Source organism: Sceloporus undulatus, chromosome 1 (assembly GCF_019175285.1).
Source record: "Sceloporus undulatus isolate JIND9_A2432 ecotype Alabama chromosome 1, SceUnd_v1.1, whole genome shotgun sequence".
NCBI classification, from domain to species: domain Eukaryota; kingdom Metazoa; phylum Chordata; class Lepidosauria; order Squamata; family Phrynosomatidae; genus Sceloporus; species Sceloporus undulatus.
The window spans coordinates 213,776,305-213,790,052 of NC_056522.1; the positions used below are offsets into that span (position 1 = coordinate 213,776,305).

At 37.8% G+C, this 13,748-nt stretch overlaps 1 protein-coding gene across 2 annotated transcripts in view; it reads left to right on the forward strand.

Moving 5' to 3' along the window:
- FIGN (fidgetin, microtubule severing factor) overlaps positions 1–13,033 on the forward strand; it is a 167,437-nt gene extending 154,404 nt beyond the window's left edge. For both annotated transcript variants that reach the window (XM_042446127.1, XM_042446129.1), the window contains one exon: positions 10,773–13,033. In XM_042446127.1, coding sequence (XP_042302061.1) covers positions 10,773–13,021 — 2,249 coding nt within the window. In that variant the 3' untranslated portion in view covers positions 13,022–13,033. The remainder of the gene's footprint in view (positions 1–10,772) is intronic.
- Positions 13,034–13,748: the final 715 nt, after the last annotated feature.

The window sequence follows — 13,748 nt, forward strand, 5'->3', positions numbered from 1 at the left end:
GGATTTGCATTTATATTTATTAATGACCAAGTGTGATCTCAAAATCAAAATTTTCCAACCTGCCAGAGTCTCAACAGAAAGGCTTCCAAGGTGCTGCATATTGGCCACTGGAAAATGGCATCTGTAGCACTCTCTTATGGCATCTGTAGCACTCTCGGTTGCAGAGCACATTGAGCTAGGCCATTGTGGCAGGACTCCAACGGGCCTCTCCAACTGCCTGTTCTCAATATGCCCTGCAACCCAAGGTCCTACAGACATTGTTTCACAATGACACCATCTGTAGCGTCTTGGAAACACTTCAGTTGGGGAGTGGCCAGACTGAAAAAGTGAGCTTTTGGCAACAGCAGTACATAGTTTAAAATAACCATTTTTACAAACACATTAAAAATAGGGATATTTTTAAAACAACAGGCTTTTAGGCCTGAAAGGTAATAACACCCCCCCACACACACACACATGTGCCTGTATGTAAAAATGTGTTTGATGTCTTAGTGGGGATGGGAGCTCTCTTCAATAAGTTCTCTTCCCCTATTGATTATATCCTCAACTGGTATGTTATTGTATATTATTATATAATATGCAATCTTGTATAGTTTTATCTGGTGAGCTGCAATTAAGTCCTTTATAATTTTATTTTTCTCCCAAAGTGCTGTGTGCTTGAACACTTAAGTGAAAGGTTTTTCTCACACACACCCCTATCATTTTGGTTTATCCCTCCTCTCCATGCCTTCTGTTTTGTTGTTGCTGTTTTTCTTGCACTTACTTTTTTACCCAGGCTTATAATGGACCTGATCATTTAAACTGAATATTCCAGAGATTCTTCATTCCTGCATGTAAAACATGTACTCTACCATCGATATGTGGACACCACATATCTTGTCTGGGAGTGGGGAGAGAGATAAGATGTGGTTATTCAGTTGTGTAAACAAGCATTTTCCATATTATGCTCAGAGGGTTGCAAAGCAATTCTGATTAGGAATGCTCCATCCTTGATAGATTGATTAGTCTTTGTAGCTATATACTTGCTACTGTACTTGCAGTAGATCAGTGTCTTCTAACTGAAATAAATAACATCCAGGGGTAGCTGTGTTGGACATATAGCAAATCCAGTAACATCGGAAATCCACCATACAGTGATACCTTTATTGAGTCAGCCAAATATATATATTGTGTATTTTGGTTGTCGCAATAAAGGTACCATTGTTTAGTGGATTTTTGATGTTACTGCAATAAATAATTCATTTTTAAACTTTAGTATTTGAATTATACAGTTCAGTGTATAGTATTATATATATAGCCCTGTATTTATTGTCTTATTCATGTAAAAAATACACTAAGTGAAAGTGCTGGTCTGCAAACACCTGAAGTACACCATTCTGTACCAGAAGAAACTAAAAGATGTTCAGAACTGATGAAAAAAATAAAATGTTGATACATGTGATGAAAAGTCATTATTGGATGTTAGGAGGAGCAATCCACAAACAAGTGGGAGATAACCCATTCATTTGTGGATTTCTCTTCTTAGTCCAACTAGATAATAATAGGTAATAATAAACTGAGAATTATTGATATACTGTACATACAATTTCTTCTATGCGGTATTTATTTAACAAATATCAAAAGTATCACTTTTTCCACAAAATATAGTTCTCCAGGTTATGCCATGGTTATAGTTAATGATTTTGATTGCCTTTGGCCTCTCCTTATCCTCCAGGTCCTTCATACTCATTGTTTTAGCATTCTAGGTATTTCAGCTCACCTTATTTTTTGTCTTTTGAACATGATCCGTCTAAGTTAAGTACTTCTAATTCTCACTGATTTCAGTGGGAAATTACACCTACTGCTCCAAATGAAACCAGTGGAAGAAAAGTGCTTAACTATGGAGGCTCTGTGCCCTCCTCTTTGTCTCACAGGTCAGTAATATAAGATTGATAGTAGATAAGCAGATGGGAAGGGATATGAAGGACCAGGAGACAATGAAAATTGTCTCATTTCCAAGAAAATGAAACTTCTTGCTAAAAATATAGGTGCATACAAAATGTTACATGCAGGAAACATTGGTAATTAACCACTGCATAATTCAGAGCAGAAATCATTTGGGTGAGAACTGCTTATTTAATACCCGAGATATCACCATGGAGAACAGTTGAAATTTTTGAGTTGCCCTTTCTGTGGTCATCTTCAACAGAAAAACTTTACGTTTGGTTCAATATTTAATATATAGCTATACTGATAAGTAGATTTGGCCTATAATAATATAAAATTATGCATTTGGTTCATACTTTTTATTAGCTCTCTTGTTTCATTCATTATTGTATTCATACGTCATTCTGCCTGTATGATGGATAGAGACTTCTTTGGTATGTGAGGCATTAACAATACTAGCTAAATAGATTTAAGGCAGAAATACATTTCTGATTTTTACAGGTAACACCATGTAAATGTAGAGAAAAGGGCTGGGGGCTAGGTGCAAGTAATTTGCTGCAATTGTATTGTAATTGGCAATCCTGAAGTTTTAAAATGTGATTTAAAATGAATCCTCATTTGCCAGTATTTAAATTAAATAATTGGGTTGTAATTTAGTCTAATTTAGGTTTGAAATTGTTCTGTAACTAGCAAAAAGCTCCCATTTGGCTCACAATATTATTTTAATGTATACTTTCGCTATATATGTTTTACTATTAATGTAGTAACTTTTGGGTTACCATATTTAGTATTTGTAAAATGAGATATTTAGTATTTAATAATGTACATACTAAATATTTAGTATTTAGCGAGAGGACGTTCTTGGCTGTAAAACTCCACTTGTGAAATGCCCTTCTACTGGAGGTCTAACTAGTACCGATAATGGTTTTTTGTGTCACCAACCTTCAAGGGCTAATTTAGTTCTCTGTCTTCTAGTGATTTATGGTGACCCCATGAATTTCATTGGGTTTTCTAAGGCAAAAAAATACTCAGGATGTTTTTCTCTTCCTTCCTCTGAAAGGAAGGTGTCTTCATCACCTGGTATCCATTGGCAGTCTCCCATCCAAGTATGTACTAGGGCCAAGTTAGCTTAGATTCTAAGACCAGACAGGATCTGATGCCTTTAGGGTATTTAAGCCACTTCAAAGTACACATATTTACAATGTCAGATTGTTGTAGTTTTTAGAGTAGTTTTAGCTGTGGCTATGTTCTATATGTTTTAATCACGTTTAAATTATGTATGGTTTTAATCTGGAAGAGTTTAAAATTGTTTACATGGTAAACTGCCCTGGGGTTCCATGATTTAGGGCAGTATAGAAGAGTTTAAATAAATAAATAAATAGACAAAAAGATGTTCGTGATATTAGAAATGTTTTGTGTAATAGGTTGTCTTTGGCTAAAAAATATATAGATTGAGGTCTAAAAAAGACTTCTGTTTCAATAGTGTGATGTAATCATAATTTAGTGTACAGACTATTATTTTATTACAGGTTGAGTGCCCCTCACCTAGAATTTCAAAATCCCAAATACTCCAAAACAAAATGTTTTTCATGGGTACTTGAGATAGTTGCACCTTTGTTTTCTGGTGGTTTATGCACAAAAACTTGGTTTAATGCACAAAATTATTTTAAAATATTTTAAAATATATTTTAAAATATAAAGCTATATAATAAAAAATAAATAAAAAATAAAAGTTTTATTTTTATACCGCCCTTCTTACAATCAAACAAAGCATATCAAACAATTACTAATACAAATACTATAAAAGTACAATTAAAACCCACATTAAAAACCCATTCTGGCCAGCTTGCCACTGCTGTCAGAGGGGGGGAGACTAACTGGAACTTGTGTCCGGAAATGCTAACTGGAACAGGAAGGTCTTTAATTCCTTCCTGAACTGGGCCAGGGAGATGGCCGAGCGGAGCTCTATGGGCAGCGTATTCCAGAGGGTCGGGGCTGAGATGGTAAACGTCCTTCTCGATGTGGAGGCTAATCTTGCCCCTGGGACCCTCAGTAGCTGCTGCCCAGATGTTCTGAGGGTGCATGGAACATAAATGTATGTTGTGTTCAGACTTAGCTCCCATCTTCAAGATATCTCATTATGTATTTTTATACAAATACAGCTATTCCAAAATAAATCAGTAAATAATCCAGAATCTAAATACTTCTGGACCTAAGCATTTCAGGTAAAAGAAAATCTGTATTAAAATTACTGTTGGATGTCCCACCCATGCATGCCTCCACCAACTTTGTATATAGACTTTGCGTATGCCATGCTCTACTTAAGGATTACCATAGTAAATAGCTAAAATTCACTTTCAACAAGCCTGCAAGGTAGGCTAGTATTATTAGCTCTTTTTCAAGTTAGCCCAAGGTCATCCAGGGAGTTAATTGCTGTCCTGCAATTTCAGCCTGAGCAATCCCAGTTGATTTGTTCATTCCCTTACCTACAGTGCTAGGTTAAAAGTTTGCATACTTATTTGCAATCATTTAGTGCTTGCATATAGAAGGAATGTGTCTTTTTCCGGTTGTCTCTCAAGTATATCAGTACATGCAGAAATGTCACATGTAAGACTTTGTCCCAGCTTTGTGAAAGCACAGAATAACAAATCAGAATTGTCTCTATTAAGGACCTGATTCTTAAAGGTACTGAGCATCTTCAACTCAATGAAGCCAAACACTTGAAAGCACTTGACATCTTTGAGCACTGGGACCTCATCTGAGTTGATGGATGATTCACCTTTGATATAGAATCAGGTGTCTGTACTCAATCACTTCAGAGTAATTATTATAGTCCATATTCTAAGCATTCAGTCTTTTGGATATTTCCTAATACTTGAAGAACTAAGAGAGTACAATCATATAGCAGAACAAAATGTGCTACCAGTACAATCAGTCCACTGTGCTATTTCAATAAATACAGATCTCAGGCTGAGCAATATGTTTCTGAAAGCTTTGAATCAGATATGGTTTCTTCATTTTGCAGTCTGCACATTTTCTTATTGCAATGAAGTTACAAACGTACATTTATTTAGCCAAAAACGATAACCTTATAAATATACAACAGCCTATTTCACATTTAATTTTATTTAATTAATAAATGTGAATTAATTCCAAATGTTACAAAATATTTATTCCCCCAGCTATTGGAAACATTGGAAACCTGCCCAAAGGACACTTCGGGCCATAATGCCCTTGTTGAGGATTGTGCTCTTCCCCAAAACAAATTTTTACAGTGCACTAAATCCCAATTTAAAAATGCAAATGAAAAATATATGAAAGAAATTACTTTTTAAAAAGTATACATGAAAATTGAAAAGAAAAGGCAATATTTTTGTGTTCACATTCCTAACTTACATCTGTGGATTTTGGTGCACAATATAGTACATATGGAGTACCTGTTTCCAATTCCAAATTAAACAGAGTCCTGGAAATGAGCATTTCCATTCAAGGTGTGGAAGCAAGGGTTTTGGTGAGGTATGAATGCATATTAAGTTGCCACCCGTTTATTTTTAAAAAATTAATAGGATGCATGTCTCATTTACAGATCTTTCCCTTTGCCCTTTAATTCAGTAGACCAGCCCTATTTGGTGAGTTGAAGCCATTGATAATATGAAAGGACTATACAATGACAGGGACATAGATTTAACACAGAAAGGAGACAGGTATTTTCCTCTTGTCTTGATTGATACTGGAGATATATTCCATGACTACCATACTGGGGGAAAAACAGCAACGATATTCAGTACAATTTAAAGCAAATTTGAACTTCCTCAGCTTGGAATGAAGTTCAAGATTGCTCCACCTCTCTCCAATCTGATTTTTCTCTGTCCTCTGTTTCCTTGGCCCTCCTTCTACAGTGAAACATGACTGTTTCATTTTTTTTCCCTTTTGCTACCAAACTGGGTAATCGTATTATCTTTGAAGTCATGTCAACAGTTAACACCAGTTCTAATCAATCACTTCAGTCATGTAAGAAGAAGAGAAACACTAAGAAATGACATGGTCTTTTATAGTACTACATCTAGTACTACATTGGCTTTTAAAAAATGAATCTTTAAAACAAAACCAGTAAAGTTTGTTTTTATTAAAGAAACCAGACTCCAAGTGGCTTTTCTCCCTACATTTTCAATGCATTTGGGGAGCTAAAAAGTGACAGGGTTGCCAGATGATTATGTTTGCAGGATTATGCCACATATGTGCTGTGATTCTGAAACAAATCTCACTAAGGCTTAACAGTTCTTAACTGTCATTCCCCCCCCTCCCCCTTACTTTTAGTTAATTTTGCAACTGAGAATTTATGAAGTGCCATGCCTATTTTGTACATAGAAGTTATGCATGCAAAATCCATTGAGTGTTTTTGAAATAGCCTTCCCTCCTTTTGTTCCAGTTTAATAAGAGGAAAATAATGGAATATTAAAAACAACAACACAAACGTTAGTCAGAAATGTAGAGAGATCTTGAAGCACCTTTGTCAGTTGCAAAATACTTGTATTGCCCCAAATTATGCAACAACCAGAAAAGAAAATGTACTGATGTTTCTGTATAGGAATATTCACTAGAACCTTTTGCACATCCTAGCTAAAAAGCTGTTTAGTACCTATACATCAGTATTGGACACTTGCACATCTTTGCTCTTCATCTGATCAATTTCTTTTCTTCTTAAGATGATGTGTTAAGTTTTCTTTTTCTAATCTAAACAGAACTATTGTACTAATAAAACAGATCTACATAGTCTATGCTAGATAAAATGTCAGTAGGACTGGCAAAGATTTTAGTGGCATTGGTCTCAATTTCAGTTCATGATACTTGAGTTCATAACAGGGTTGCCAGATGTCTGTTATTTTAAAGGAATATTGCAGCTTGCTAAAATGTGTCAGAGCATTACAGCTCCAGAGAGCCTCATAAAACAGATAGTGTAGCTTGCAATGTTCTTTATTTTTGAATCTTTGATCTGCCATCCCTAGCTCACTGTATTAAAATGGAAAATAGTTTTGCATTTAACTATTAAGTTCCAAACAGTACTAATTATTGCAGTGCAGTACAGCAGCTGCTTACATATGAGGATATATTCTCTGACGGCCCTATCTGAAATGCTGCCTTTTACCACTTTTGTTAAATGCACTGGTACTTAATATGCATCAATAAATAAACTTTCAATTATTGTGCAGTGAGCAGATCCAGAGCCAGGACAGCAATCTGAAACCAATGGGCTAACTAGTAATTATGCCAAATAGTTTTGATGCATATGATCATTTTTATCACGGGGATGATGGCTTTGCTGGAAATTCCTAATTGCTTTTAAGGTCAGTTTTGAAAGAAAAATGGATATTTTGTACTAATGATTTAGCATATAACGGAAGGGGGTTGTGTTTGCTTTATTAAAATTTCTGCATTAATTATAATTTGATCTTTGAATTGGTATTTTCATGACCCTACGTTTCATCATTCATTTCTATCCTAACTTCCCCTTATTTATTATATATTTATTTACATGATAAAGCTGCTGGGTATGGGTAATTTCATGCCAGTCACAGTCTCTCAGCTTCAGTATAGTTCCATTGAACTCAGTAGAATTTTTAACATTGATGACTATGGTGACTGAATTGTCTATGTTGTTGTTGTTGTTGTTGTTATTTTAATGTTCAGAGGTCCTGTTGAAATGAATTTCATCAACCCAAGGCAAAATAATTGCCACTGCAGGCTTTCTCCTAGAACTTGGAAAGTTACTTGCAAAAAATAATAGGTACAGTTAAGAATTTTACAACCATCATTTACCTTCATAATTAGCTACCATTATATGAGAGACAGTGTGGTGTAGTGGTTTGAGTGTTGGCCTACCACTCTGGATTCCAGTGTTTGATTCCTAGCTTTGCCATGAAACTCACTAGGTGACCTTGGACAAGTCACATGCTCTCAGCCTCAGGGGAAGGGAATGACAAACCTCCTCTGAACAAATCTTGCCAAGAAAACCCCATGATATAAGTTATAAACAACTTGAAGGCACACAACAACAATAACAACACTTACAGTGGTACAAACTAGCTTCAGGTCTCCCAGCTACAATATGGAGACAATAATGTGGACCTATTACAGTATATAGAGCAGCCATAAGGTTTCTAATAAGTTAATGAATGTGGAATGATTTGAACACCGTAAGCAGTATAGAAATGTACTAGCTATTGATATAAACCTAAAGAACTCTATAAAATCCTGCTGCCATTGTTAGGTCAATTTACCAAGAAAAAAAATCTGCATTCAGATCATCTTCACTGGAATGGGGCAAGTACACAAATGTATGCAGGACTAGAGCCACAGTTAAAGCATGTTCATTAGTGTCCTTTCATTTAAGCTTTTAAAGTAAATTATAACCATGATTAAATATCATTCCCATAATGTCAATGCCTGGTTCCAGCTGCATAAATTCCAAATCTCTCCTTTTTTATTTTTATTTTTTAAAATAATGCTTATTCATACAAAGAAAGGGAAACATTAGTCCGTTAATGTTGTAGAGCTGTTATGTATGGAACGTTTCTGTAATCTGTTTTGTAATCTCCCAGAGTCAATATTCAAACTTTTTTTATTAACAAAAAAGAGAGATAATATATATTTGTTCAACAAGATTGGTATATTTATTTCCCTCTTCCTTGATTTAAAATTTTCTTGCTAGATTGCTTCTGACTTGCTTTTGCTTTTTTCTAGGTTAGTGTCCAAGAAACATCTAAGAGGCTGCTATATATTTTTTATTTTTTTTAGTAAAAGCAAATCTTTTTATAACTGCACTTGTTTTTCTTTCCTCGATATGAAAAAAAAGCCTGTCAGAAGCAACTTACATTTTTGGAAAGGATGTCTGAGTTATGCAGTGCAGGTCAAAGGTATAGCAGTTAGCCAGATCTTTGTCAAAATTTTGCATAATATTCGGATCCTGCCTGCACATTCTCATGCAAAGTAAGAGTATTATTGATGCTAACAGGTGAACCTCAAGAGCTTTTCTAAAATTCCTAAGATAAGTAACCGCAAGGATTAGCAAAAGCATACCTATGTGCATCATATCAACAAATCCCATCCTAAACAATCTCAATTCAAATGAACAGAATAGCAATAAAATATATTTACAAATTCATCCTGTCGCTCTATTAATTTATTGTGTAATTACTGCAATTCTTCCCACCTTGTTTTCAGTATTTCTTAATCATTAAGCTGGAAGCCTGACAGCAGTGCCAGCCCTGGCATGATTCTCTTTGACTAAAACCTTGTAAATTAACACAATTAGCACAGCATCATGCTGCTAATTAACTTCCTGTGTCTGGTGCAGCGGATGTGCAAACAAGGAAGAGGGAATCAGAAGGGAATAAACATGCCATTCTGTTACCAAACTGTATGCTGTGTTAGGTTTAGATCAGCAGAGCTAAGCTGGTCCTGTCAAGAATACTGGAGTCAGGCAAAAGAGAGCTGAAGGGGTTTGGAAAGAAAAGGAAGACAAGAAGGGGTACATGCTGTCAAAAACAGACTGCAGGAATTCAGAAGAGAACCCCTGTGCCACAGATGTTTCATTTAGACTAAACCTTCCTATCTGAGAATCAGTACCAGAGGGCACAAGGCAGGTTGTGAAAAAATAAACATCACTTTTTGTAAAATGAGTACAAGATTACCAAAGACTGCCTTAATGCCACCTGCCATGCATAAGTAAGACTGGAAACAGGTTTGTGTGTTTATGTCTGTGTTTAATGCTGGTAAACTCTGCCTGCCTTGTGTGGTGGATTACCAAAATGGAACTAAACGCCACATGCATGTGCATGCACACACACACACACACACACACACACATATCCTTCAGCACAATTAGATGTGATAAAGCAGGAGACACATTGGGTTATTTGGTCTGCACACCATGGGTCTTCCTGCCCCAACTTTTAGTGACTGAACTGTGTTTAATTCTCTTTTTTCTAGTGTTCTCCCTCCTCTTCTGCTAGGGAGGGGGAGTTGGAACAGGGAGAATAGAGAAAAGACCGATAGACAAGTGATGCTTCTCCCCCCACCCCCACCGCCACCCCCATCCTTCCTGAGCCTCAACAACAGAACTGTGAGGCAGAGAGCAGCCAGTTGTAATTCATACCGAGTTGTAGGCTTTGTGTGATGAAAGCAACGGAGCGCTGCCTGGGAGATTGCTTTGCTGCACTCCACGAAGCAGATTTGAAACTGTCGTGGACCACTTTAGATGAGAGTTGGATTATGGAATGACCTGCTATGTCTGTGTCATATTGTTCTGCGCAGGGTGCATTATACTGTGCTAACTAGGTATTCAGTACCAAATAAGAAAGGTATCCTAGATGTGATCTGTCAGCTGTGTCTTGTAGGTTTTTAGAGGGGAAAAAAATTCTGTTAAAATTTAAAACTGAAACTGTGATGAGGTAAGACAGAATGTTCAGGATATCTAAAAATGAGTTAGCTAACAATGAATCCATGCTCAGGAAACAAAATGTACATGGTCATCGTTTTTTAAAAAATCCATCTTGGTCTTCTCTTGTTTTTTTTTTAAATCCAGCTGGGTTAAGTTATTCCTTCTACTTCTCTCCTTCTAATTTAGCAAAATTTGTCAGATTGGTTTGAGTATGTATTTAAGAAAATGTTGATATTTTTAATGTTTATGACTTTAAATAATCTGTTGTTTTAAACACAGAAATCATTTATCTATAAAGGAGGAAATCTAATGGATCTAGTCAGAATGCCTATAAAAACAAATTGTCCCATATAATTGTTAATTTTGCATCTCTTCTGCCTCCCTACACCCCACCCCAAATCCTCAGGCTTGAAGATGCAGTGGACGCCAGAGCATGCCCAGTGGCCAGAGCAGCACTTTGATATCACCTCCACAACCCGATCGCCTGCCCACAAGGTAGAAGCTTACCGCGGACACCTGCAGCGCACCTATCAGTATGCTTGGGCTAATGATGACATCTCTGCTCTAACTGCTTCAAATCTGCTTAAAAAATATGCAGAAAAATATTCTGGTATCTTGGAAGGGCCAGCTGAACGGCCTATTCTGAGTAACTATTCAGAGCCTCCATCAGGGCTGGTGAATGGTCGCAAGAGTGAGAGTGAACCTTGGCAGCCTTCTTTGAACTCTGATAGTGTTTATCCTATGAACTGTGTCCCAGATGTTATTACTGCCAGCAAAGCTGGAGTAAGTACTGCCCTTCCTCCAGCGGATGTTTCTGCCAGTATAGGGAGTTCACCTGGGGTGGCCAGTAACCTGACAGAACCTAGCTATTCTAGTAGTACATGTGGAAGTCACACTGTACCTAGTTTGCATTCAGGGCTCCCATCTCAGGAATATGCCACTGGATACAATGGATCTTACTTGCATACAAGTTACAGTGGCCAGCCAGCACCTGCACTTCCTTCACCTCATCCATCCCCTTTGCATAGCTCTGGGCTTTTACAACCACCCCCGCCTCCACCTCCCCCACCAGCCCTAGTACCAGGCTACAATGGGACATCTAACCTTTCCAGTTATAGCTATCCCTCTGCAAGTTATCCTCCTCAAAGTGCTGTTGGGCCTGGGTACAGCCCTGGTGGCGCACCTCCTCCTTCAGCATATCTGCCTTCAGGAATCCCTGCTCCAACTCCTCTCCCCCCTACCACAGTACCTGGTTACACCTACCAGAGTCACGGTTTAACACCCATTCCACCTTCTGCCCTGACAAACAGTTCAGCAAGTTCACTCAAAAGGAAAGCTTTCTATATGGCAGGTCAAGGAGAAATGGACTCCACTTATGGAAATTACAGCTATGGCCAACAGAGATCTACACAAAGTCCCATGTACAGGATGCCTGACAACAGCATTTCAAATGCAAACAGAGGAAATGGTTTTGACAGAAGTGCTGAACCATCATCCTTAGCATTTAAGCCAACAAAACAGATAATGGCATCTGAACAGCAAAGGAAATTCAGCCAGTCCAGTAGGGCTCTGACACCTCCTTCCTACAGTACTACTAAAAATTCACTTGGGTCAAGAGCAAATGAACCATTTGGGAAATACAGCTCCCCCGTAATGAATGAACATAGTGATGAGCACAGGCAGCTCCTTCCTCACCCAATGCAAGGCCCGGGACTTCGTGCAGCTACCTCATCTAACCACTCTGTGGATGAACAACTGAAGAATACTGACGCACACCTCATTGACCTTGTAACCAATGAGATTATCAACCAGGGACCTCCTGTGGACTGGAATGACATTGCTGGCCTAGATTTGGTAAAGGCTGTCATTAAAGAGGAGGTTTTATGGCCAGTATTGAGGTCAGATGCATTCAATGGGCTGACTGCTCTACCTCGGAGCATCCTTTTGTTTGGACCTCGAGGAACAGGCAAAACATTAATGGGCAGATGTATAGCTAGCCAGCTGGGAGCCACTTTTTTCAAAATCACTGGCTCTGGTCTTGTCACAAAATGGTTAGGGGAAGGAGAAAAAATAGTTCATGCTTCCTTCCTTGTGGCAAGGTGTCGCCAGCCCTCAGTGATTTTTGTTAGTGACATTGATGTGCTACTTTCATCCCAAGTGAACGAAGAACATAGTCCAGTATGTCGGATGAGAACCGAGTTCCTTATGCAGCTGGACACTGTGCTAACTTCTGCTGAGGACCAAATAGTAGTAATTTGTGCCACCAGTAAACCGGAAGAAATAGATGAATCTCTTCGAAGGTACTTCATGAAACGACTTTTAATCCCACTTCCTGACAGCACAGCAAGGCACCAGATAATAGTACAACTGCTCTCACAGCACAATTACTGTCTCAATGACAAGGAGGTTTCACTGCTTGTCCAGCGTACGGAAGGTTTTTCTGGACTAGATGTTGCTCATTTGTGTCAGGAAGCAGTAGTTGGCCCTCTCCATGCCATGCCAGCCACAGACCTTTCAGCCATTATGCCCAGCCAGTTGAGGCCCGTTACATATCAAGACTTTGAAAATTCTTTCTGCAAGATACAGCCTAGCATATCTCAAAAGGAGCTTGATACATATGTTGAATGGAACAAAATGTTTGGTTGCAGTCAGTGACAAGTCTTTTTTTTTTAAAAAAAATGTAATGAATGTTGGTGCGTACACACACACATACACACACACAAACCTGTTACATAGGGCATGGAACCCCTTTTCAGTAGTGTTAAAATTGTGAAAGGGCACTGGGGGGAAAAACATGATCACCTTGCATCTAGAGAGCCAGGTGTAGGCTTGAAGGAATAGTGTATCAGACAAGAGCTGTTGATCTGAAAAGCTACAGATGACAGAAAGCATGTGTTGATGCTCCGTTCCATTCAGGCTGCACAACACACTCTCACCATGGAGCAAGGAGCCAAGTGGGTTGAATTTTAGACATTGACCCTGTGTGTTGATTCCATTCTGCTGTTCTTGAAATTTATTTGCTGTCAAGTGCCTGAAGTGGTGCTTTGTTTTTTCCCCCCTTTATTTTAATTTTTATTTGTATTTCTTTTTGTTCATTTGCCTCACAATTACAATGGTGGCATGTGCTAATATAAAGAGCTTTAACTTCAAAATGTTGTGGGACTAAAGAAATGAATGGTTGTGTTGCGACAGAGAACGAGTTTTTTCCCATTTGTTTTTGTTTTTATTTTTGCTAATCTAAGAGCAACAGTATTCCTCAATCCTGTCTGTTCTAAAGTATTAAAATAAGAACAGGTAAAACAGGGTAATGGTAATCTGGATCTTAATTTCTGCAATTCATTTTTTTAATGTTCTGTCTGCAAAAAAAAAAAAAAAGAGAAAA